At 46.5% G+C, this 26,508-nt stretch overlaps 1 protein-coding gene across 6 annotated transcripts in view; it reads left to right on the top strand.

Moving 5' to 3' along the window:
• ZMYM3 (zinc finger MYM-type containing 3) overlaps positions 1-26,508 on the top strand; it is a 285,890-nt gene that overhangs the window by 257,384 nt on the left and 1,998 nt on the right. For all 6 annotated transcript variants that reach the window (XM_063937142.1, XM_063937143.1, XM_063937141.1 and 3 more), the window contains exons 17-24: positions 4,479-4,650; positions 5,094-5,240; positions 5,331-5,431; positions 5,552-5,726; positions 8,565-8,716; positions 24,654-24,768; positions 24,974-25,228; positions 25,640-25,757. In XM_063937142.1, coding sequence (XP_063793212.1) covers positions 4,479-4,650; positions 5,094-5,240; positions 5,331-5,431; positions 5,552-5,726; positions 8,565-8,716; positions 24,654-24,768; positions 24,974-25,228; positions 25,640-25,757 — 1,235 coding nt within the window. The remainder of the gene's footprint in view (positions 1-4,478; positions 4,651-5,093; positions 5,241-5,330; positions 5,432-5,551; positions 5,727-8,564; positions 8,717-24,653; positions 24,769-24,973; positions 25,229-25,639; positions 25,758-26,508) is intronic.

The following is a 26,508-nucleotide window of genomic DNA, read 5'->3' as shown; positions in this document are numbered from 1 at the left end:
TGAGGGGTCAGACATGAAGGAGTGGGAGGTGGGCGCAGAGGTGGGGGAGGCTACTCGGTCACAGGGAATAGAGGCTCCCAAAGAGGTTATCAGAGAGGTTCTGCATATCCCTGATAAGGTAACAGAGGAGACTGAGGAATCTTATTTTAATATAATAAAGATATACTCAGCCACTTTTCCTGTGTCAATGGAACGGTTTGAAGAACCGTGGGTTAATCCTGATAGGAAATTTCAAATCCCTAAAAGATTGATATCATCTTTTCCCTTTCCTCCTGAGGATAGAAAAAAATGGGAAAATCCACCGATAGTGGATGCATCGGTATCCAGGCTGCCACGGAAAATTGTGTTGCCTGTCCCTGGTGCAGCCTCCCTAAAAGACACGGCCGATCGTAGAATTGAGAATACACTCAAATCTTCGTATACAGCTGCTGGGGTAGCACAGAGACCCACTATAGCATGTGGGTGGATTACTAAGGTCATTGCAAAATGGTCGGGTAACCTAATTGAAGGGTTACGTACCTTGCCTAAGGGGGAGATTGTTTTACTCCTGCGACATATACAGGACTCTGCAAATTTTATGATGGAAGCCATAAAAGAAATAGGCTTACTTAATGCATGCACCACTGCTATGGCAATGTCAGCACGCAGAGGCTTATGGCTACGTCAGTGGACTGCCGACACGGACTCCAGGAAAGGCGTGGAAGGCCAACCCTTCACAGTAGAGGCCTTATTTGGAGATGAACTAGACAAATGGATCTCCAAAGCTACTGCGGGTAAGTCCACGTATTTTCCTTCTACAGCTCTCCCAGCCAGGAAAGCCTACTTGGGACCTAATCTATAGTCCTTTCGGACTGCCAAGTTTAAGGTCAAAACCAGAGGTTCTTTTACAGCTGCGAGAGGCGCTAGAGGTAAACCACACAAACCAGCAACTGCCGGTTCAAAGGAACCGAGCTCAAGCTCAGCTTCCTCAAAGCCCTCGACATGACTGTGGACCGCCATGCCTGGTGGACTGACAGGTGGGAGCCCGACAAAATTTCAGTCGCATCTGGACAACATCATGTCAGGATCCCTGGGTCAATAGATCTTATTTCCCAGGGCTACAGACTGGAATTTCAGGAGCTCCCACCTCACAGATTCTTCTAATCAGGCTTACCAGTTTCACAGGAACCAAGTATAACATTACAGAACGCCATTCAAAAACTGGTACAGACTCAGGTCATTGTTCCAGTTCCACCTCATCTGCAAAACAAGGGATATTATTCCAATCTGTTTGTCGTACCGAAACCGGACGGTTCGGTAAGACCGATTCTGAATCTCAAGTCGTTGAACCCGTACGTACGAGTGTTCAAATTCAAGATGGAGTCTCTGAGAGCAGTGATCTCTGTTCTGGAGGAGGGGGAATTCCTAGTGTCTCTAGATATCAAGGATTCGTACCTTCACATTCCGATCTGGCCAACCTTATCAGGCTTATCTATGGTTTGCATTGCAGTACTGCCACTACCAGTTCCAGGCCCTGCCATTTGGTCTCTCCACAGCACCAAAGTGATGGCAGAGATGATGTTTCTACTCCGCAAACAAGGAGTGAATATAATTCCATACCTGGACGATCTTCTGATAAAGGCACCGTCCAGGGAGAGGTTGTTGGACAGCATTCGCCTATCAACCAGACTACTCCTGGATCACGGGTGGATTCTGAACTTTCCAAAATCTCACCTGGAACCGACGCAGAGGTGTTTCTTCCTGGGTATAATACTGGACACGGAATCTCAGAGTGGTCATTCCTTTGGAGAAGGCTATGGAAATCCAGTCGATGATTCGGGCTGTCCTGATGCCAGCCCTGATCTCAGTGCATCTGTGCATTCGCCTTCTGGGGAAAATTGTGGCCTCTCACGAGGCACTTCAGTGCGAGGCCCTTCCAGCTGGATCTGTTGGACAAATGGTCCGGATAGCATCTTCACATGCACCAGAGGATCTGTCTGTCGCCAAAAGCCAGAATCTCCCTTCTGTGGTGGCTACAGACTTCTCACCTCATCAAGGGTCAGAGGTTCGGGATTCAGAATTGGATTCTGCTAACCACAGACACAAGCCTCAGAGGTTGGGGAGCAGTCACCAAGGGGGTGCAGTTTCAAGGAAGATGGTCAAGTCAGGAAGTCGTCCTTCCAATAAACATCTTGGAACTCAGGGCAATCTACAACGCCCTCCTCAGGCCTCATCGCTACTTCGTAATCAGGCCATTCAAGTCCAGACGGACAATGTAACGGCGGTAACGTACATAAACCGACAGGGTGGAGCGAAAAGCAGAGCAGCAATGTCAGAGGTGTCAACAATTCTCCTCTGGGCGGAAAAACGCGCCGTAGCGTTGTCGGCGGTCTTCATTTCAGGAGTAGATAACTGGTAAGCAAATTTCCTCAGCAGACACGACCTGCACCCGGGGGACTGGAGCCTTCACCCGGAGGTGGTCAGGTGCTTGACACGTCACTGGGGATATCCACAAATCGACATGATGGCCTCTCGTCTCAACAAAAAGCTCAAGCGGTATTGTTCCAGGTCGAGAGACCCACAAGCAGTGGCGGTAGACGCTCTGACGACTCCATGGATCTACCAGGTGGTGTACGTGTTTCTTCCACTTCCTCTGATCCCAAGAATTCTAAAAAGAATAAGAAGGGAAAAGGTTTAAGCAATTCTCATTGCTCCGAACTGGCCAAGAAGGGCCTGGTACGTGGACCTTCTCGAGATGCTCCTCGAAGATCCGTGGCCTCTACCTCTTCACGAGGATCTTCTTCAACAGGGCCCGTTCGTCTATCCAGACTTACTGCGGCTATGTTGAACGGCTGATTCTAACCAGGAGAGGGATTCCTGACAAAATCATCCCGACTATGATCCAAGCCAGGAAAGGGGTAACGTCTAAACATTATCACTGTATATGGAAGTGGTATGTCTCTTGGTGTGAGAGCAGACAATAATCCACGGTGGACTTTGAGATGTCTCCTGCTTTTTCTGCAGTTGGGAGTGGATGTGGGCCTACGCATAGGTTCTCTTAAAGTCTAGATTTCGGCGTTGTCTATTTTCTTTCAGAAACAATTGGCTTCTCTCCCTGAGGTCCAGACGTTCTTGAAAGTTGTTCTGCACATTCAACCTTCCTTTGTGTTTCCTACGGCACCTTGGGATCTAAATTTGGTGCTGCAGTTCCTCCAATCGGACTGGTTTGAACTGTTACAGGAGGTCGACGTAAAGTATCTTACGTGGAAGACGTCACACTATTGGCCTTGGCCTCAGCAAGACGTGTGTCGGAACTAGGGGCGTTTTCTCACAAGTCCCTACTTAATTTTCCGTGAGGACAGAGCTGAACTCAGAACTCGTCAGCAATTTCTTCCTAAGGTGGTGTCCGCTTTTCACATCAACCTATTGTGGTTCCGGCTGTGACTGACACATCTGCTACTTCAAAGTCTTTGGATCTTGTGAGGGTGTATGTAAATAGAACAGCTCGTCACAGAAAATCCGACTCGCTGTTCGTTCTCTATGATCCCAATGAAATTGGGTGTCCTGCTTCAAAGCAGTCTATTGCACGCTGGGTCAGGCTCACTATCCAGCATGCTTATTCCACGGCAGGATTGCCGGTTCCAAAGTCTGTACAGGCCCACTCTACTAGGTCTGTGTGTCCTTCTTGGGCGGCTGCCCCGGGGTGTCTCGGCTTTACAGCTCTACCGAGCAGCTACTTGGTCAGGTTCAAACACATTTTCAAAGTTCTACAAGTTCGATACTTTGACCAAACGGAAGGTCCTCAGAGGCCAATAAGTTCTGCAGGAACCTCAGCGCTCTCCCACCCGGTATGGGAGCTTTTGTACTTCCCCATGGTACTAAATGGATTCCCAGTATCCTCTAGGACGTAAGAGAAAATTGGATTTTAATTACCTACCGGTAAATCCTTTTCTCATTGTCCGTAGAGGATACTGGGCGCCCGTCGGGTGCTTCGTTCTTCCTGCACTTTTACTTGGTTAAGTATTCTGGTTTGTTCAGCTGTTGCTGTTCATGTTTCAAGTTGGGTAAGCATGGCTTTCCTATTAGTGTGTGTGCACTGGTTTGTAATCTCACCACTTTTCTTATCTATCCTCTCAAAGTATGTCCATCTCCTCTGGCACAGTTTCCTAGACTGAGTCTGGTAGGAAGGGCATAGAGGGAGGAGCCAGCGCACACTATCAAATTCTTAAAGTGCCCAAGGCTCCTAGTGAACCCATCTATACCCCATGGTACTAAATGGATTCCCAGTATCCTCTACGGACTATGAGAGAAAAGGATTTACCGGTAGTTAATTAAAATTCTATTTTCCCACTGCCATGATGTGTGCTTTGAGTTTTTATTGTTTAACACATGGCTTTTATATTGGGCTTTTTGTGCTTGCAATGCATAATTTACATTTTTTTTTCTTTCTTCTGCACCTTGTTAGGGTAGTTTTTATCATCTTACTTGTTTTGCACTAGGTGCCTGTACCTGTGCTGCTGCCTACCACTCTGGAGAACACTGATAAGATTGTGGACACAATCGAAGAACTGAAAGTGAAAATTCCATCCAACCCACTAGAAGCTGATATTCTGGCCATGGCTGAGATGATTGCAGAAGCAGAAGAGCTTGACAAGTCTTCAGATTTGTGCGGTATGACTTGGAAACTAAAATAAAACAGAATGAGTTTTTGTGAAAAATTTAATTGAAAACACTTTAAAAGTGTATGCTTATGTTTAACTCAGTGGTTCCCAAACTGGGCGCTCCTGGGCTTTTACAACGGTACCATGGGTTGGTAGATCAGGCCCAAATAACCAGTATATGTTGCTGCTAATCGTAAAATATTTGGACAAACCAGTGCAACCCTGTCCACAACCACAAACCTATACCGAATGATGACAGATAAACACAATTTACTCTCAATAAGAACCTTTTGGCGTAGGGCTTCTGTGAAAAATAAAATGCTGATAGTGATTCAAGAAAGTTTGTGAATCACTGGTTTAACTTATACAGAAGTGAAACATTGTAAAGGCTATCATCTGTTAAATAAGTTTTGTATGTTTTGGAATATTGCATTTTTATATCCATCTTTTCAGAGCTTTCCAGTGATCAAAGTGCAGAGGGCCTTTTGGAAGATTGTGATATATTTGGATCAACACGAGATGATGTACTGGCAATGGCTGTTAAGATGGCAAATGTTCTGGAGGAACCTGGACAGGATCTAGAGGCTGACTTCCCTAAAAGTAAGTTTTTCTTACAGTTCAGTGTATGTAATGAGTACTAGTGATTCCATGACCCTTGTAAAATGAATGTCATGCCACTTGCATATGCAGATTCTGCAGATATCAATCAAAGTGTGGATTTCCTGTTTGACTGTGGTCTGGTGGGTTCCGATGATGCTTCTGAGCAAGAGGCTTCCCGGATTTTAAGGAAAGTGAGTACCTTGAACGCATTTGGATTGGAAAAGGAGGGTTCTACTGTTTCTTTTGTTCCTGTATTTGAGTGACTATATGAAATAACTGGGTATTGTGGTTTGTATCTACACTCACAACAGGGTCCCAAGCGTATGCTTCTTTCAGAAAGAGAAAGCTGTTCACGGGACTCTCTCATCAGTCAACGGAGCAGCACAAACCTGAGCTTCACATATGGTGTCAATGCCTGGAAATCCTGGGTGCAGCGAAAGTATGAAGGTGGTGAGCCAAGCAAAGGCGAGGAACTACGTTTTGGGCGTAAGTAGAACATGAACCTTTAACAAAGTGGTTGTTAGTCTCTTACCTTACCTCTTCTTACATTTACATTGGCGTTCCATGTTAACTATACACACTGTAAGCAGCATTTTGTTGGATGAACCAATATTTGAGAATGCAAACATGTCAATTTAGTAGGAATTAGTGGTTTCAGTAAGACATAATGCACTTTGTGCCACATGCCTCAGTAATGTAACTAGATGTTTTATAAGCATTTATAGTATTTATCTATAGGTCACAAACGTTTGGCGGCGTCAAGACATGGTAAACAAAGTAACATAAAAACGTACTCGCAGGTATAGGCATAGTTACTATTACTAGCATATACCATTTAGCTTAGTTAGTGAGACTAAAGGGAGAGATAAAACAAGGGCAGGCCATACTATTTAGAGTAGAGGAAAGTAGTAAGGGCTTTTGGAGAAACGAGGCTAGCCGGATGGGTATAATTCTTTACAGTGTTATGGAAATGGTACAGACAGGATTGTATAAGTGACTGGATTTGAGGTGTGAATGGAGCAATGGGGACTCTAAGGCAGGAGTGAAGATACCAGAAGGATGGAAGACAGTAAGTTCCGTTTTGGACATATTAAGCTCGAGATAGCAAATAGATGACCAAGTAGAAATAATGGGTAAAGAGTCTCAAATCCAGGAAAAAATAAAAGGGAAGAAGTTGCAGAGACGTGTGGTTGGTATAAGCATAACAATGTTACTGTAGACCAAAGAGCTGAGGGTCACGAAGTGAGAAAGGAGAAAGTGCAAAGAGTAGGTGACCTAGGGCAGTACTGGGGAGGGGGGGTTGTGATGGAGTACTATTGCTTGGAGAAAGAGGAGGAAAGGCAGAGGGGTGTGGTATAGAAGATCTACATTGTCTAGGTAGACTGTCATTACGTCGACCCCATATGGTCAACAGGGACAAAATGTCAACGTGACGATGGTCAACTCAGAAAAGTATTATTTTTGTATGTTTCATCATATGTGAACACAGCGTAAACGTGTACCCTTGTCACACTTGGGGCAAGGTGGCTTGCTTTGCTACCACTGTGCGTGCTCGCCATAATTACTATTCCCAATCGTAGTCCACGTGGATAGTAAATCAAGCAAAAGTTGGTAAAACATGTAAAATTCCCCAAAAATCCTTGTGTTGACCTTAATGCATGTTGACTGTTCACCTGTCGACCTATCCTCTGGATACCGAGCCAAGGGCAATCAGTGGGCCTGATTCGGTTGACATGCGGCAGCAATGCTGTGATATGATAATGCATACTTATGGTGTACGTAAATGCCTCCTGCATGCGATAGCGATCCGTGCTGCATTCTTGGATACAGCATCGGTGCTAGTACGAGTCCTATACATGCGCAAAGTACAAAAGATCAGTTCTTTGTTGCATGGAAAAGCCGGTACATCAGGATCTGAATCAAGCCCAGTATCACAAAGACTGAGTGAGTGAAGGGAGCAGAGAAATATGGGTGGTCAGTGGTGTTAATTGCTGCCTAAAAGTAAAAAAGGATGAAGATAGAGAAGTGGCCTTTGGATTTAGCAGGGAAGAGGTCATGGGTGACTAGGGTCAGGGCAAGTGTTTTATTTTTATAGCATGGAGGGGGAGAAAACTAGTTTGAGAGATGCAAGGACAGAGTTGGCAAAATGAGGTTGAGGCGACGGGATGGAGGTTGTGGTCAAAAGAAAGTTGTTTGAGGATTGGCACACGAGGGCATGTTTGAAGATGAGTGGATAATCCAGTAGAAAGGGGAAGGTTGGCTGAGGTGTTGTCAGAAGTTAGGGGCCCTACTCACTGGCCGACCCGCCGCCGAGCTGCCCGACGGCGGATACGGCCGACGAGCGACCCGGCGGCGGGGGGGCAGTGACGGGGGGAGTGAAGTTTCTTCACTCCCCCCGTCACGCGGCTGCATTGAAGTGCAGGCAAATATGGACGAGATCGTCCATATTGGCCTGCATGCACAGCCGACGGGAGACCAGTGATGAACGAGCGCAGGGACGCGCATCGTTCATCGCTGGAGTATCCACACTGAAAGATATGAACGAGTTCTCGTTCATTTCTAAATGAGATCGTTCATATCTTTCAAAAAATCACCCAGTGTGTAGGGCCTCTTAGTGTAGAAAGGGGAGTGTAAGAGCTCTGAGAGGATGGGATCAGTAGGACAGGTATAAATGGGAGAAGCAAAGAGAAGAGCTTTGATTTCCTCCCTGTGGTGGGGAGAAAGGACAACAAGGAGGTAGAGACTATGGGGGGTAAATGTATCAGAATGAGATTTCCTATCTGATACATTCTATCATTCTAATTTGGATGTGAAGGAGGCGTCAGTCAACTGCAAAGAGTATTAGTGAGTTTATGCTGGGTACACACTATCCGACTATCGTTTAATATACCAACGAATGATAAATATCACTAGCAGATTGGTGGGAGTTGTACACCCAATATGCTTGTGAACAAGCTTGTGCTTGTTCAGCACAATCAATGTCGATATATTGCATGTGTGAATGAACAACCTGCCATTATGCAGCGCTTGAACCGCTGACAATGACATCACACCTGGGCAGCGAAATTTAAATGCCCACCCAGTTGTGATGTCTGGACAGGCATATCAAGTCAGTCACTCAGTCGGCGTGTGGGCCAGTGGCTCCACTCAGCTGTGTACCCAGCCTTTGTTAGACTGGATACTGCATCAGCCCACAAAGTGATAGCTTCAGCTGTGTGTATGCAAGAGGTACTCCCTAGATTACATTATTTTTATTCTCCCATTAGCTTTATGGTCATTTGTCATTTTTATTTTTCCATCCTTATTTTTATTTATTTTTTCCAGCTAAACCTATGCGTATAAAAGAGGACATATTAGCCTGCACAGCTGCAGAGCTGAACTACGGTTTAGCACAGTTTGTAAAAGAGATAACCCGACCGAATGGCGAGCGCTATGAGCCAGACAGTATATATTACCTGTGTCTGGGCATCCAGCAGGTGAGAGTACTCTTTGTTGCCCTTCTAGTGTTTTACCTATGTGGCCTGTTTTTGTTTTTTGTTTTTCATTTGAAACTGCATGCACTGTTTTAAATTAGATTGTCTGCAAAAATAAAATAAAAAAACATGGACATTAATGTTTATAAAAATGCTGTGTATAAATCATAAAATTTAAATGAAGATTTTATATATACCGGAATCTGTCCACTTTATTTTGCTTTGAAAGGGGTTACACTCAGTTGGACACAAGTCACAACACTGCAAATGTGACTTACCCCTTCTAAGACTGGTAGTGGCTTAAATAGATCTATATGAGTAACCAGTTTTTCATGACTTTCCACTGCATCGTTTTTGCCAGTAATTTTTTTTTATTTCACTGACGTCCTAGTGGATGCTGGGTACTCCGTAAGGACCATGGGGAATAGACGGGCTCCGCAGGAGACTGGGCACTCTTTAAAGAAATATTAGGTACTACATCTGGTGTGCACTGGCTCCTCCCTCTATGCCCCTCCTCCAGACCTCAGTTAGAATCTGTGCCCGGCCAGAGGTGGATGCACTCTAGGGGCTCTCCTGAGCTTCCTAGAAAGAAAGTATTTGTTAGGTTTTTTATTTTCAGTGAGATCTGCTGGCAACAGACTCACTGCTACGTGGGACTGAGGGGAGAGAAGCGAACCTACCTGCTTGCAGCTAGCTTGGGCTTCTTAGGCTACTGGACACCATTAGCTCCAGAGGGATCGAACACAGGCCCAGTCCTCGGTCGTCCGGTCCCGGAGCCGCGCCGCCGTCCCCCTTGCAGAGCCAGAAGAACCGAAGAGAAGTTGAAAATCGGCGGCTGAAGACTCCGGTCTTCATTAAGGTAGCGCACAGCACTGCAGCTGTGCGCCATTGCTCCCTCTGCACACCACACACTCTGGTCACTGATGGGAGCAGGGCGCTGGGTGGGGGGGCGCCCTGGGCAGCAATTAGAGTACCTTACATGGCTAAATAGCACATAATACAGCTAATAAACTGTATATGTGCATAATCCCCTGCCATAAAGCATATAAAAAAGCGGGAGAAGTCCGCCGAGAAAGGGGCGGGGCTATCTTCCTCAGCACACAGGCGCCATTTTCTCTTCACAGCTCCGCTGGAAGGCAGCTCCCCAGGCTCTCCCCTGCAGTTTCCAGGCTTCAAGGGTAAAAAAGAGAGGGGGGGCACTAAATTTATAAATGCTATAGGGAAAAATCACTCGCTTTAGTGTAAATCCCTGGTTATATAGCGCTGTGGTGTGTGCTGGCATACTCTCTCTGTCTCCCCAAAGGACTTTGTGGGGTCCTGTCCTCAGTCAGAGCATTCCCTGTGTGTGTGTGCGGTGTGTCGGTACGGCTGTGTCGACATGTTTGATAAGGACGCTTACGTGGAGGCGGAGCAGGAGCCGATAAGTGTGATGTCGCCCCCTGCGGGGCCGACACCAGAGTGGATGGATATGTGGAAGGTATTAACCGACAGTGTCAACTCCTTGCATAAAAGGTTCGATGACGTAACAGCTTTGGGACAGCCGGGATCTCAGCCCGCGCCTGCCCAAACGTCTCAGAGGCCATCAGGGGCTCAAAAACGCCCGCTACCTCAGATGGCAGACACAGATGTCGACACGGAGTCTGACTCCAGTGTCGACGAGGATGAGACAAATGTACAATCCACAAGGGCCATCCGATGTATGATTACGGCAATGAAAAATGTATTGCACATTTCTGACATTAACCCGGTTACCACAAAAAAGGTTATTATGTTTGGGGAGAAAAAGCAGCCAGTGACTTTTCCCCCATCTGATGAGTTAAATGAATTGTGTGAAGAAGCGTGGTGTTCCCCAGATAAGAAACTAGTGATTTCTAAACGGTTACTAATGGCGTACCCTTTCCTGCCGTCTCAGGATACGGCCGCCTTAAAGGAGCCTGCAGATAGAAAGCAGGAGGCTATCCTGAAGTCTGTGTATACACACTCAGGTACTATACTGAGACCTGCTATTGCTTCAGCATGGATGTGTAGTGCTGCAGCAGCATGGTCTGATTCCCTGTCAGATAACATTGATTCCCTTGACAGGGATACTATTTTGCTAACTATAGAGCATATTAAAGACGTAGTCTTATATATGAGAGATGCACAGAGGGACATTTGCCGGCTGGCATCTAGAATTAATGCAATGTCCATTTCTGCCAGGAGAGTATTATGGACTCGCAGTGGACAGGTGATGCTGATTCTAAAAGGCACGTGGAAGTTTTGCCTTATAAGGGTGAGGAATTGTTTGGGGACGGTCTCTCGGACCTCGTGTCCACAGCAACAGCTGGGAAGTCGACTTTTTAACCTCAGGTCCCCTCACAGCCTAAGAAAGCACCGTATTATCAAGTACAGTCCTTTCGGCCTCAGAAAGGCAAGCGGGTCAGAGGCGCGTCCTTTCTGCTCAGAGGCAAGGGTAGAGGGAAAAAGCTGCACCAGACAGCCAGTTCCCAGGAACAAATATCCTCCCCTGCTTCCACTAAGTCCACCGCATGACGCTGGGGCTCCACAGGTGGAGCCAGGTGCGGTGGGGGCCCGTCTCCGGAACTTCAGCGACCAGTGGGTTCGCTCACAGGTGGATCTCTGGGTTCTACAGGTATCTCAGGGATACAAGCTGGAGTTCGAGACATCTCCCCCTCGCCGTTACCTCAAATCAGCCTTGCCTGCTACTCCCAAGGAAAGGGAGGTAGTACTGGCGGCAATTCACAAGCTGTACCTCCAGCAGGTGATAATCAAAGTTCCTCTCCTTCAACAGGGACGAGGTTACTATTCCACAATGTTTGTGATACCGAAACCAGACTGTTCGGTGAGACCCATTCTAAACTTAAAATCCTTGAACACTTTTATATAAGGAAGTTCAAGTTCAAAATAGAATCGCTCAGGGCGGTTATTGCAAGCCTGGAAGAGGGGGATTTTATGGTGTCACTGGACATCATGGCTGCTTACCTACATGTCCCCATTTACCCACCTCACCAGGAGTACCTCAAGGTTGTCGTACAGAACTGCCATTACCAATTCCAGACGTTGCCGTTGGGTCTGTCCACGGCACCGAGGGTGTGTACCAAGGTAATGGCCGAAATGATGATACTACTTCGAAAGAAGGGAGTTATAATTATCCCGTACTTGGACGATCTCCTTATAAAGGCGAGGTCCAAGGAGCAGTTGTTGATCGGTGTAGCACTATCTCAGGAAGTGCTACAACAGCACGGCTGGATTCTGAATATCCCAAAGTCGCAGCTGGTTCCTACAACGCGTCTGCTGATATTGGGCATGTTTCTGGACACAGAACAGAAGAAGGTGTTTCTCCCGGAGGAGAAGGCCAAGGAGTTGTCATATCTGGTCAGAGACCTCCTGAAACCAAAACAGGTGTCTGTGCATCATTGCACGCGAGTCCTGGGAAAGATGGTAGCTTCTTACGAAGCAGTTCCCTTCGGCAGGTTCCATGCAAGGAACTTTCAGTGGGACCTGTTAGTCAAGTGAGGATCGCATCTTCAGATCCATCGGCTGATCACCCTGTCCCCGAGGGCCAGGGTGTCTATGCTGTGGTGGCTGCAGAGTGCTCATCTTCTCGAGGGCCGCAGATTCGGCTTTCAGGACAGGGTCCTGGTGACCACGGGTGCAAGCCTCCGAGGTTGGGGAGCAGTCACTCAGGGAAGAAACTTCCAAGGACAATGGTCGAGTCAGGAGACTTCCCTACACATAAATATTCTGGACCTAAGGGCCATTTACTATGCCCTAAGTCAAGCAGAACCCCTGCTTCAAAACCAGCCGGTGCTGATTCAGTCAGACAACATCACGGCTGTCGCCCATGTAAACCGACAAGGCGGCACAAGAAGCAGGATGGCGTTGGCAGAAGCCACAAGGATTCTCCGATGGGCGGAGAATCATGTGCTAACACTGTCAGCAGTGTTTATTCCGGGTGTGGAAAACTAGGAAGCAGACTTCCTCAGCAGGCACGACCTCCACCCGGGAGAGTGGGGACTTCATCCAGAAGTCTTCACGCAGATTGTAGACCGTTGGGAACGGCCACAGGTGGACATGATGGCGTCCCGCCTCAACAAAAAGCTAAAAAAGTATTGCGCCAGGTCAAGAGACCCTCAGGCGATAGCTGTGGACGCAATAGTGACACCGTGGGTGTACCAGTCAGTTTGTGTTCCCTTCTCTTCCTCTCATACCCAAGGTACGGAGGATAGTAAGTAAGAAAGGAGTAAGAACTATACTCGTAGTTCCGGATTGGCCAAGAAGAACTTGGTACCCAGAACTACAAGAAATGATCTCGGAGGACCCATGGCCTATGTCTCTCAGACAGGACCTGTTACTGCAGGGGCCCTGTCTGTTCCAAGACTTACCGCGGCTGCGTTTGAAGGCTTGGCGGTTGAACGCCGGATCCTAACGGAAAAGGGCGTTCCAGATGAAGTGATTCCTACGCTGTTAAAGGCTAGGAAAGACGCTGCCTGAAGTTCAGACGTTGTTAAGGGAGTGCTGCATATTCAGCCCCTTTTTTGTGCCTCCAGTGGCACCTTGGGATCTCAACGTAGTGTTGGATTTCCTAAAATCACATTGTTTCATTTGAACCAACCTATTGTGTTGCCTGCGGCTACTCGGGACTTGGAGGAATCCAAGTTGCTGGACGTAGTCCGGGCCCTAAAAATCTATGTTTCCAGGACGGCTAGAGTCAGAAAAACTGACTCGCTGTTTATCCTGCGTACACCCAACAAGCTGATGCTCCTGCTTCTAAAAGCAGACTATTGCTCGCTGGATCTGTAGCACGATTCAACTTGCACATTCTGCGGCTGGACTGCCGCATCCTAAATCAGTCAAAGCCCGTTCCACGAGGAAGGTGGGCTCTTCTTGGGCGGCTGCCCGAGGGGTCTCGGCTTTACAACTTTGCCGAGCTGCTACCTGGTCGGGGTCAAACACGTTTGCAAAATTCTACAAGTTTGATACCCTGGCTGAGGAAGCACACTGCAGTTGACAACTTGATTGCCTCCCCTCCAATACCCTGCAGCTACTGTGTTATTAACAAGCTTAGTACCAATTTTTGGTATAGCTGCTTATGTTTGTCGCCTATGTTTTGTTTGCACATAGGGGGTCATTCCGAATTGATCACTAGCTGCATTCGTTCACTGCGCAGCGATCAGGCAAAAAAAACAGCACTTCTGCGTATGCGGCGCAATGCGCACGCGTGTCGTACTATTACAACAAACGACGTAGTTTCACACAAGGTCTAGCAAGCTTTTCAGTCGCACTGCTGGCCGCAGAGTGATTGACAGGAAGAGGGCGTTTCTGAGTGTCAACTGATCGTTTTCAGGGAGTGTTCGGAAAAAGTCAGGCGTGCCAGGAAAAACGCAGGTATGGCTGGGCGAACGCAGGGCGTGTTCGTGACGTCAAAACAGGAACTGAATGGTCTGAAGTGATCGCAAGCGCTGAGTAGGTCTGAAGCTACTCTGAAACTGCGCAAAATTATTTTGTAGTCGCTCTGCGATCCTTTCGTTCGCACTTCTGCTAAGCTAAAATACACTCCCAGTGGGCGGCGGCATAGCGTTTGCACGGCTGCTAAAATCTGCTAGTGAGCAATCAACTCGGAATGACCACCATAGTTCCAGAGAGTTACACCTCAGAGGTAACTCTCTTGAACTTCTCTGCAGAAATTACCCACCAGTAGAGCTCATTACTCTTTTTATACCCTATCCTGTCTATTCATAACACAAGCAGTTTAGTTAGGATGTCAGAGTCTGATGAGGAGTGCAGCTGAGTTGTCTGGGTTCTGGTACAGAATGGGGTGTATGTGACCAGATTACCTGCTGCTCAAGGGATAAGCAGTTTGTTTATTTTAACATACTCATCCTAATCATATCTGATTGTACGGGTGTAGTATGGTATGCCGGCGGCCGGGGCTCCCGGCGACCAGCATACCGGCGCCACGCTGCGGGCACGGTTCTCCCTCCAGGGGGGTCGTGGACCCCCTCGAGGGAGAATATGTGTCGGTATGCTGGGTGTCGGGTTTCCGGCGCCGGTATACTGTGCGCCGGGATCCCGACATTCGGCAACCAGAAGACCACCCGATTGTACAGTCAGGGGATTTAGAACAATGGGCTTCTTTAACTATATTAAATACTCTGGCCTAAATTTATTCCTGTTAACCATTACATTGAACACAGTAAAACCAAATAAATTACATATTCCAAATATAACAGATAAAATATAACTGTACAGTATAATAACACAATCCAATAAAATTTTGCCTGCGATATAACTAATAACATATTGTCAATTAGTGGAGTTCATTGGAAGGACCAGGGCTAGCAAAGTAACTGTGCATATTTGAACACTGTGCGACATGAAGTGCAGGCTGTGTCGTCACATTAGTTATAATGTCCCGGGGTTCACATTTTGCAGTGCTGTCTGTGATGGGTGGTCTTCAGTATGCCGACTGTCGGGATCCCAGCGCACAGTATACCGGTGCTGGAATCCCGACAGCCGACATACCGACGCTTTTTTTTCTCTTTCGTGGGGGTCCACGACCTCCCCTGGAGGGAGAATAAAATACGCGCGCCACCGCGCCCGCAGCGTGGCGAGCACAGCGAGCCCGCAAGGGGCTCATTTGCGCTCGCCACGCTGTCGGTATGCCGGCGGTCGGGCTCCCGGTGCCGGTATGCTGGTCGCCGGGAGCCCGGCCGCCGGCATTCCATACTACACCCGTCTGTCACATAGGTACTGTATATACTAGTGATGTGCACCGGACATTTTTCGGGTTTTGGATTCTGTTCCGCGGCCGTGTTTTGGATTCGGACGCGTTTTGGCAAAACCTCCCTGAAAATTTTTTGTCTGATTCGGGTGTTTTTTTACAAAAAACCCTCAAAACAGCTTCAATCATAGAATTTGGGGGTAATTTTGATCCCATAGTATTATTAACCTCAATAACCATAATTTCCACTCATTTCCAGTCTATTCTGAACACCTCACAATATTATTTTTAGTCCTAAAATTTGCACCGAGGTCACTGAATGACTAAGCTAAGCGACCCAAGTGGCCGACACAAACACCTGGCCCATCTAGGAGTGACACTGCAGTGTCAGACAGGATGGCACTTCAAAAAATAGTCCCCAAACAGCACATGATGCAAAGAAAAAAAGAGGTGCACCAAGGTCGCTGGATGGATAGTATACTTGACGACACAGAGGTAGGTAGAGCAGTGGACTACTGTACCGTACTGATATAATACTGGTGGTCACTGGTCCTCAAAATTCTGCACTGTCCTACTATATACTACAATGCAGCACAGATATGGAGCGTTTTTCAGGCAGAGAACGTATAATACTGGTGGTCACTGGTCAGCAAAACTCTGCACTGTCCTCCTACTATATAATACTGGTGGTCCCCAGTCCCCACAATAAAGCACACTGAGCACAGATATTTGCAGCACACTGAGCACAGATATGGAGCGTTTTTCAGGCAGAGAACGTAGATATTTGCAAGCACACTGAACACAACTGAGAGAACGCTGCACACGTCCTCTCCCTATCATCTCCAATGCACGAGTGAAAATGGCGACGACGCGCGGCTCCTTATATAGAATACGAATCTCGCGAGAATCCGACAGCGGGATGATGACGTTCGGGCGCGCTCGGGTTAACCGAGCAAGGCGGGAGGATCCGAGTCTGCCTCTGACCCGTGTAAAATGGGTGAAGTTCGGGGGGGTTCGGATTCCGAGGAACCGAACCCGCTCATCTCTAGTATATACCACCTAACCGTGGTCCTCTGCCTGATATTCAGTTGCCTACTGTGACATAGTATCAAGTATATCATCCTCAGTGTTCAGGTTATAATGTTTTTATGTCCTCTGGTAAACAGACTTATTCTCAGGGTGTGACAGACCTCATGGCTGCTGTGCGCCACTCCCTCCACACTGCTCGCCAAGTGTATGGATGTCAGTCCATTCAGTCAGCGCAGCAAAGTAGTTACTTTTTTTAATCTGATTTTTCCATTCTCATCATGGTGACCTAGAATCTCCTGCCGAATCTCCTGTTCTTCGTTCCTGTAAACAGGTTATGTTTGCAAGTGGAACTTTCTCCCACTGTAGTCGCTGTGTTTGCAAGTTTGGCTCAACCCTACCCTGTTTTGGGTTCAGTGTCCTTTAGAGATCCGCTAGGTAACCCCACACCTTTTTCTCACGATGACTGCCCTGTTGGCGGGGTCCGCATTTCCAGGTATCTCACGCCTCCTTTAGCCAGTCTGATCATGTACAACATGTAAACTGCTCAATTACATAACTGCCCAGATCGCATGGTGCTGATATTTCTCTAATACAGCTAAACTGATACTTTGTCAACGCGTTCAGCTATTTGGGTAACCTGAGTTTTCGAGTCCGAAGCACAGATCTTATGGATGGTGGGTACAACTGCTGTGTCAGGGTCTTGTATGTTTGGTATACCAGGTTTTCTCGTTGAAATTTTAGTGAGTAATTCTCCACAAATTCGAAAGGTTGCTTGGCATCCCTCTTGGCTCTTACTGTCTGACACCATTCATCAGTCTCCAGGAGAGGCTAGTTTAAGTTTTTATATTCCAAATACATTCATTGGACACTCTCTAATTGGGTTTATTGTGACCATGTCACAATAACCCAATTGGTGCCGTGAATCTGTTTTTGGCTTCAGGCCTTTTTGGACACTGTTGATGATGGCATTGTACATCTGTGTGCTCAAGCTTCGAGACAGTATTCTAACTCTGAGACAGGCGGTCCGTTGGGCGGGCAGCCTGTTCGCATTTTGTCGTACTTCAACAGTTAGTCCGGAAGTGTAACATATCGCGAACGCACATTGATCAGGGCTGCAGTAACAAAGGCAGCCAGAATCTTATTCCTGGGCATAGATTTTTATTCTGCGTTCTTCGTGGTGATTTTTTCCAGTTGTGGGAACCTGACAAATGGACTTCCTCAAGAAAAACACTATTCTCCCGGGGGAAGAATATCAATCCAGTGAGCCTCCAGAAGTTACTTCGGAAGTGAAGCTTTCCGCCAGTGGATCTCATAACCTCTTGACACTTATTTGAGGTTTTGCACGGGATCCAGGAGATAGCTTACGCTGTGGATGCCGTGCCTATTCTAAGGAATTTTCATGTAGCATATCTATTTCCACTGACCTCAATGTTGCCTCAGGTTCTCAAGCTCATCAGGGATTCCCAGATGTTGGTAAGCCTAGTGACTCCAGACTGGCCACGCAAGTTGTCATACACCGAGATATCCAGAATGTCAGTAGGTCCCCAGTGGCGTCTTCCACTTAGACCAGACCTGCTGCAACATGATCCTTTGCTACACAAGGTGCTTCCTCTGTTGCCTTTACTAGCTTCATTATTGTAACAAGTTTTTAGAAGTTTTTCGATTTCTGTAGTCTATACTACTGTATGTGGCAACCCTAGACACCAGTTTCACTATTATCTCAGAGTTTAGAAACTCTATCTTGTGTGGTGAATGAAATAATTCATACAGTATCTCCAGGTTTTTTTTCTCTCGTTTCCTTCTGTGCAGTTCCAGCAGCTTTTCGTTCAGGATCCCGGCGCCAGCAGTGGGGTCCATGCTATGATCCCGGCGTCAGTATTCTGAGCTGTGTCGGCATTCTGACTGCCGGGATCCAGAACCCCAGGATCCTTATCAGATCCTGTCGCAGAGATGGAGTTTCCAGTTCTCGCCAGAAATTCTTGCAGCTGCTTTAAAGTTTTCGTACATATGTGTCCTCCTACATCTTGCTGCAGCCGTGCCAAACAGCCCCTTTTGGAACTACAGGTCCCATGAGACTCTGCTAGCGCTGGGTGTCTTTTTTTTTTTGCAGAGATTGCGTCTTAGTAGTAACGCGATGTGGCCAGGATGCACTAAGAGACTGTGCTGATAAATTTTATATGCGATGCTTGTATGTCTGTGCAAATAAGTCTCTGAATCTGCATACGAAATGCTACGATGCAGTGGCCATTGCAGTTTTCCATGCCAATGTCCGCTATGCTTTATATACAGACTCAGTTGCACACAGGTGCATCCTAGTTGCATCGCATTGCAAGTCATTTGCAATTTTGGCAAAAAAGACGCCCAGCGCTAGCGTAGTTGCACGGGACCTGGCAGCTCACTCGTACTAGGCACCTCTTGCTGCATGTTGTATTGAGGCTAGCTGTATGCTTCATGGTAGCTGCAGTCAGTCCTGTTGTGAAGTTGGGGTATTGTGTGTTTTGTGTTTCACGTCTGTCTTAAGAGTCGATTCAATTCTTTTTTGCACTCCGCTAAGTGATGGGGGCCCAAAAGAGCTATTCAGTTGTTTTCAGGACAAAAACAATTGAATCTGAATGTGTTTCACTTGTTGATTTCAATGTCACATTAAAGTTGGAAAATGGTCTGACGTGATTTATCCTTGATTTAGCCATAGACAGGTAGATGTACAGTATAATACCAGCACATATCGTGCCTGTATCACTCTTGCCGCTTCGCATCTCTACTGAGTCTTAGCTGCCATTGAGGGCGAGTGAAAATCCCCCCCAGGCAGGTGCGAGGTCTTGCAAGTCTCGCATGTTTCCCAGAGCCGGCACCTGCCACAGCCAAACATTGTCCCTGTTTTGATGTATGGGCAACGATAGCTGCAGGTGTCAGATCTGTCATCCTACATTGGAGTGCTATCTTGTAGACAGCAGCTCCGATATGGACAGTCACCTTACACGCACTGCTGCTGTCGTACATAGAGGAGAAGCACATAATATGCGCTGATACACTTCTCCCCCATATTGACATTGAATACATCTACCCCGAGTCATCTAAGTAAAGCTTTTCCAGTACATCTTCTCTAAGAAAGACCTGCATGCCAGTTATACAGTAGTAAGCATATATATTATTATTATTATTATTATTATTATTATTAACAGTTTCTTATATAGCGCAGCATATTCCGTTGCGCTTTACAATTAGAACAACAGTAATAGAACAAAACTGGGTAAAAACAGACAGACAGAGGTAGGAAGGCCCTGCTCGCAAGCTTACAATCTATAGGGAAATAGGCATAGATACACAAGGATAGATGCTACCTATTGCATAATGGTCCACCAGATTGCTAGGTTCTTAATGGGTTGTATGATGATACCCCACAAAGTTATCCAAGTGTCAGGAGGGTGTGAGACTAAAGAAAGACAAGATATGTGATGTTATGAATACTCTACAGAGGATGTAATTAGATAGGGAAGCACTGAAGGTTATGTGGGTGGGTCTGGAATTTGATAGGCTTGTCTGAAGAGGTGAGTTTTCAGGGAACATTTAAAGGTTTGGAGACTAGAGGCGAGTCTTACTGTGCGTGGGAGGGCATTCCACAGAGTGGGTGAAGCCCGGATAAAGTCCTGTAATTTTGAGTGTGAACAAGTAATGCGTGTGGATGAGAGACGTAGATCTTGTGCAGAGCGGAGAGGTCGGGTAGGGAGATATTTTGATATGAGTGAAGAGATGTATGTTGGTGCAGTTTGGTTAATAGCCTTGTATGTGAGTAAAAGTATTTTATATTTAATACGGTAGAATGCCGGTAACCAATGGAGGGACTGACAGAGCGGATCTGCAGACGATGAACGTCTGGCAAGGAAGATTGGCCTCGCAACTGCATTCAAAATGGATTGTAGTGGTGAGAGCCTATGTTTGGGAAGACCGGTCAGGAGACTATTACAATAATCAATGCGGGAGATAATGAGAGCATGGATTAAGGGGGGTACACACGGAGCGATAATCTAAGCAATCTGACTAGATTGCTTAGATTTTCAGCAACATCGCTCCGTGTGTAGCCCCCTCAGCGATAGCGATGCGCGGCCCCGCACATCGCTATCGCTGCTGCTAGATTGGCCTGCATGCAGGCCAATCTAGCGGGTCGCTCACTTCACCCGCAGGGTGAAATGAGCGGCCCCCCCGTCTCCCCCCGCATGCTCAGCACAGATCGCACTGTGCTGAGCGCCGGGAGAGATGTGTGCTGAGCGGTTCGCTCAGCACACATCTCTCCCAAATCGGGCCGTGAGTACTGGCCTTTAGAGTTTTTGCTGTGTCTTGTGTAAGATAAGGGCGTATTTTGGATATGTTTCTTAGATGTATGTAACATGATCTTGAGACAGATTGAATGTGGGTAACAAAGGACAGTTCAGAGTCAAGAATGACACCTAGGCAGCGAGCTTGTGGGGTAGGGGTGATTGCAGAGTTCTCAACAGTGATAGAGATATCAGGTTGGAAACTACTATTGGCCGGTGGAAATATAATTCATTCTGTTTTGGAAATATTAAGTTTGAGGTGGCGAGATGTCATCCAAGATGAAATGGCAGAAAGGCATTCAGTGACACGGCCCAATACAGATGGATTACATTAATAATACTTCTAAAGGGATAGTATCTTTTTTTGTCTTAAGGCTATTCTGGATCTTTAAAAATGTTCTGCTGTTCGCTAAAGATAATATGCCAACATGTCACTCCTTTTCATGAGAATGTACCTCCAGGAAAAATCCATGGCTAATTTTGCAGTCATACTTTACTCTGGGTTTTTTAGATTCTTGCACAGGTTTGTGCTAACACAGAATCTCAATATCTAGGCAGTTTATTCCACACTTGTTAGATTTCTTCAGTACAGGACACAATCGTCTAGTCCAGTGATCGCCAACCTGTCGCTCGCGAGCTACCGGTAGCTCGCCATAGTATTTTCGGTAGCTCGCAAGCAGACGGGCTTGGCAAGTTACTGGCATTCCTCCTCCCCAGCTACCTTCATTTTCACTATGGTGCCGGCCATCAGCCAATCGGAGCTCGTGGACCGGCAGCGGCGGCACCTGATTGGCTGCCGGACCGTGAGCTTTAAATGGCTTACTTACCGGCGCCATAATTCAAATGCCCGCCGCTGCGCTGCCGTCGGAGACTCTGCCACCCTTGCCTCTCCTCGGAGTCCGGACTGCACAGGAGAGGCGCGCGCTGCGCTGTCCTCCCCTTCCGTCCCTCATACAGGAGGAGCAGCACCGGCTCCAGCAGCGGTGAGCACTGCAGGGGGGCATTGTATATGGCACTGTGGGGGCACTGTAATCTGGCACTGGTGGGGGCACTGTAATCTGGCACTGGTGGGGGCACTGTAATCTGGCACTGGTGGGGGGCATTGTCTGGCACTGGTGGGGGGCATTATTGGTGTGTCTGGCACTGCTGGGGGGCAATACTTGTAGTTGTGAGGCCACACCCACTTTCACAGGAACGCTCGTGCATTGGGAGTAGCTCTTTCAGAGGTTTTACTTTCCGAAAGTAGCTCACACCCCAATTAAAGTTAGAGACCACTGGTCTAGTATGATGCGATGGACATTTGTACTAAAACAATGAAAAGCAGATGATTTTCCATTACTTCCTTGCTATAATGTGCAAATAAGATGATCTTTTAGGACTGCTTAATTTTATGAAATACTATTTAAATGGCACAGTTTTGACTCTTAACAGCTGCTGTGTAAACATTTGGCAGAAGTCTCTTTGTTTAGGCATTTATAGCTTACACAGAATGGGTAGTCCTACATTATGGGGGTCATTACGAGTTGTTCGCTCGTTATTTTTTTCCGCTACGGAGCGATTAGTCGCAAACTGCGCATGCGCAATGTACGCAGGGCGCCTGCGCCAAGTAAATTAGCACAAAAGTTTGGTATTTTACTCACGGCGTAACAAAGTTTTTTTCATCGTCTGCTGATCGTCTGCTGATCGTAGTGTGATTGACAGGAAGTGGTTGTTTCTGTGCGGAAACTGACCGTTTTCTGTGAGTGTACGGAAAAACGCAGGCGTTTCAGGGAAAACCGCGGGAGCGGCTGGAGAAACGGGGGAGTGGCTGGCCGAACGCTGGGCGTGTGTGACGTCAAACCAGGAACGAAACTGACTGAACTGATCGCTATTTGTGAGTAGGTCTCGAGCTACTCAGAAACTGCTAAGAAATTTCTATTTGCAATTCTGCTACTCTTTCGTTCACAATTCTGCTAAGCTAAGATACACTCCCAGAGGGCGGCGGCTTAGCGTGTGCAATGCTACTAAAAGCAGCTAGCGAGCGAACAACTCGGAATCACCCCCTATATGCAGGGAGCCAAGAAGCCTTCCAGTTCTCACTGTGCACATGACTTTCCACGCTAGAATTGGAACACCAAATGTAGAGATTCTTGTATTACAATAGTTTCTTCAAAAATGCAAATGTGCAGTCTATCAATGAATCAATGTGGAATGCCAATATACACTGCTCAAAAAAATAAAGGGAACCCTAAAATAACACATCCTAGATCTGAATGAATGAAATATTCTTATTAAATACTTTGTTCTTTACATAGTTGAATGTGCTGACCACAAAATCACACAAAAATTATCAATGGAAATCAAATTTATTAACCCATGGAGGTCTGGATTTGGAGTCACCGTCAAAATTAAAGTGGAAAAACACACTACAGGCTGATCCAACTGTGATGTAATGTCCTTAAAACAAGTCAAAATGAGGCTCAGTAGTGTGTATGGCCTCCACGTGCCTGTATGACCTCCCTGCAACGCCTGGGCATTCTCCTGATGAGGTGGTGGATGGTCTCCTGAGGATCTCCTCCCAGACCTGGACTAAAGCATCCGCCAACTCCTGGACAGTCTGTGGTGCAACTGTGGTTGGTGGATGGAGCGAGACATGATGTCCCAGATGTGCTCAATTGATTCAGGTCTGGGGAACGGGCGGGCCAGTCCATAGCATCAATGCCTTAGTCTTGCAGGAACTGCTGACACACTCCAGCCACATGAGGTCTAGCATTGTCTTGCATTAGGAGGAACCCAGGGCCAACCGCACCAGCATATGGTCTCACAAGGGGTCTGAGGATCTCATCTCAGTACCTAATGGCAGTCAGGCTACCTCTGGCGAGCATATGGAGGGCTGTGCGGCCCCCCAAAGAAATGCCACCCCACACCATTACTGACCCACTGCCAAACCAGTCATGCTGGAGGATGTTGCAGGCAGCAGAACGTTCTCCTTGGGGTCTCCAGACTCTGTCACGTCTGTCACATGTGCTCAGTGAGAACCTGCTTTCATCTGTGAAGAGCACAGGGCGCCAGTGGCGAATTTGCCAATCTTGGTGTTCTCTGGCAAATGCCAAACGTCCTGCACGGTGTTGGGCTGTAAGCACAACCCCCACCTGTGGACGTCGGGCCCTCATACCACCCTCATGGAGTCTGTTTCTGATCGTTTGAGTAGACACATGCACATTAGTGGCTTGCTGGAGGTCATTTTGCAGGGCTCTGGCAGTGCTCCTCCTGTTCCTCCTTGTACAAAGGCAGAGGTAGCGGTCCTGCTGCTGGGTTGTTGCCCTCCTACGGCCTCCTCCACATCTCCTTATGTACTGGCATGTCTCCTGGTAGCGCCTCCATGCTCTGGACACTACGATGACAGACACAGCAAACCTTCTTGCCACAGCTCGCATTGGTGTGCCATCCTGGATGAGCTGCACTACCTGAGCCACTTGTGTGGGTTGTAGTGAGGTCATACAGGCACTTGGAGGCCACCCACACTACTGAGCCTCATTTTGACTTGTTTTAAGGACATTACATCACAGTTGGATCAGCCTGTAGTGTGTTTTTCCACTTTAATTTTGAGGGTGACTCCAAATTCAGACCTCCATGGGTTAATATTTGATTTCCATTGATAATTTTTGTGTGATTTTGTTGTCAGCACATTCAACTATGTAAAGAACAAAGTATTTAATAAGAATATTTCATTCATTCAGATCTAGGATGTGTTATTTTAGTGTTCCCTTTATTTTTTTGAGCAGTGTATATATTTAAAATTGTATATGTTATAACTTGGCTACTATATTATCAGATATATTACCTTTTTGTGTCTATTCCTTTGGATTTTTAATTTCACTGTTATTTTATACAGTATCTCCTGGAAAATAACCGAATGGTGAACATTTTCACTGACCTGTATTATCTGACCTTCGTTCAAGAGTTGAATAAGATACTGACTTCGTGGCACCGCAGCCTGACGCCCAGTAGTAAGAAATGGGGCATAATACTGTGACTCATACAGGGATAAGGGCTCTTCCTGGCACACATACGTAATATGTGGGGTGGTAATCCAGACAATTACAAAGGTTTGGAGGGTGGGAACCGGGTTAAAATTGCTACTAGTGGAGCTTCTGTGCCAGTATGAAGGGGAGGTGTTACAGGTTTTTTTTCTTGACATTTGCCAAATTTCAGGGTTGATTTTCTCACGTGTGGAAGAAGAACACCTGTGGGACTGTAAACAGCTGGGCGTGTACTCTCCCTATGTGCTCCTGAACACGCTCATGTTCTTTAATACCAAGTTCTTTGGCCTGCGCACTGCAGAAGATCATATGCAGCTGTCATTTACCAATGTTGTTAGACATTCCCGCAAGTGCTCAACCAGCAGGGGACCCTCGAAAATAGTGAGCATCAGATACTACCCTCCTGTACGACAGAAGAAAGGCAAAGGTATTTATACACATCACCATGTAAACCTTCTCCTTTTTGCTTTTCCTCCTTTTTTTTTTTTTTTTTTTTTAAAGTCTGGGGGTTTTTTTTTAAGATCCTTTCATGCTCTCTTAATTCCTGCCTTCGTTCGATGTTTCCTAGTCTCCTTACGTTGTAATCTCATGATTGTCTTGCCTCCATCTGTATTCTGAATGTTACAGCGGGATGCCAGCTGATATTGAACGTTTTTTTAAAGGGGCAAACACTTACAAGGTAAAACCATGCCTTGTAAGTGATTATTATTGCCCCTTTAAAAAAAGATGTCAGAGGTTTGCCGGTATCCCGCACCTCCGGCGATCTTGGACTCCATTACATCCCGCAGTTAGTCTGCATACTTGAGAATAACGCTGTTTTGTGCTTCTGTTTTTCAAGAAAGCTTAACTAAAAGGAAGCGTGAAGATGACCAGCCGCCATCACTGGAACAGCACGAAAATAAGATGAACCCTTTACGCTGCCCTGTCAAGTTCTATGAATTTTACCTTTCCAAATGGTATGACTACTTCAAAGTATTGTGCCTGGAATAGTTTAATTGTAGCTTCCTCACAAACAGACAAAATTGGCTTGGCGCTAACAGCTAAATAGAAAGTGTGTGCATCGATTAACCATAAATTTAATTCAAAGAACACTCTGTTTCAATCGCAGCTGTTTAATTAAGGGAGAGTACTCCACCCTTTATAGTTACCTAAAAATATATACACACCAAAACAGCGCTAATTTAAAACATAAGTGTGCTTTTAATTTTTACACAAATAAAACATATTAAAAAACACATGAATATGGCTAAATCCTAGAAACCGGTTATCCGTGCAAGGTATGACGTAATTAATACAATTAATATAATGCAATTCAAAACAATTAATATAATGCAATTCAGAACATAGAGATTATTAAATATAGTCCAGAGACTCATTCAAATTAATCCTTTGTATAAAAACTCAATCAGTATGACAGTCTCTTGCAGAGCACAGTGAATTAATCGTGAACCGTTCAATTGATAGCAGCAAGTGAGGCAGTGATTGGCAGTTCACACTGCAACATAGTAGGCGACTGTTCGTAGAAGAGATTTAGAGCAATATTGATAGATTTGACATATATCAATGTAATATCGACTGCCAGGCTTGTATAGAAAGTCAATTAGCCATGAATACAACCTGCTTCAAGGATCCGGAATTGATCCGTTATGGACCGATGGTTGGTGACTCCCGACTCCTGGTGCTTTTAATAGCCGTTTTTAGTGGGTC

This window comes from Pseudophryne corroboree, chromosome 8 (genome assembly GCF_028390025.1).
Source record: "Pseudophryne corroboree isolate aPseCor3 chromosome 8, aPseCor3.hap2, whole genome shotgun sequence".
NCBI classification, from domain to species: Eukaryota; Metazoa; Chordata; class Amphibia; order Anura; family Myobatrachidae; genus Pseudophryne; species Pseudophryne corroboree.
Note: the sequence above shows the minus strand (reverse complement) of the source record. Positions and strands in the feature narration are given on the sequence as shown.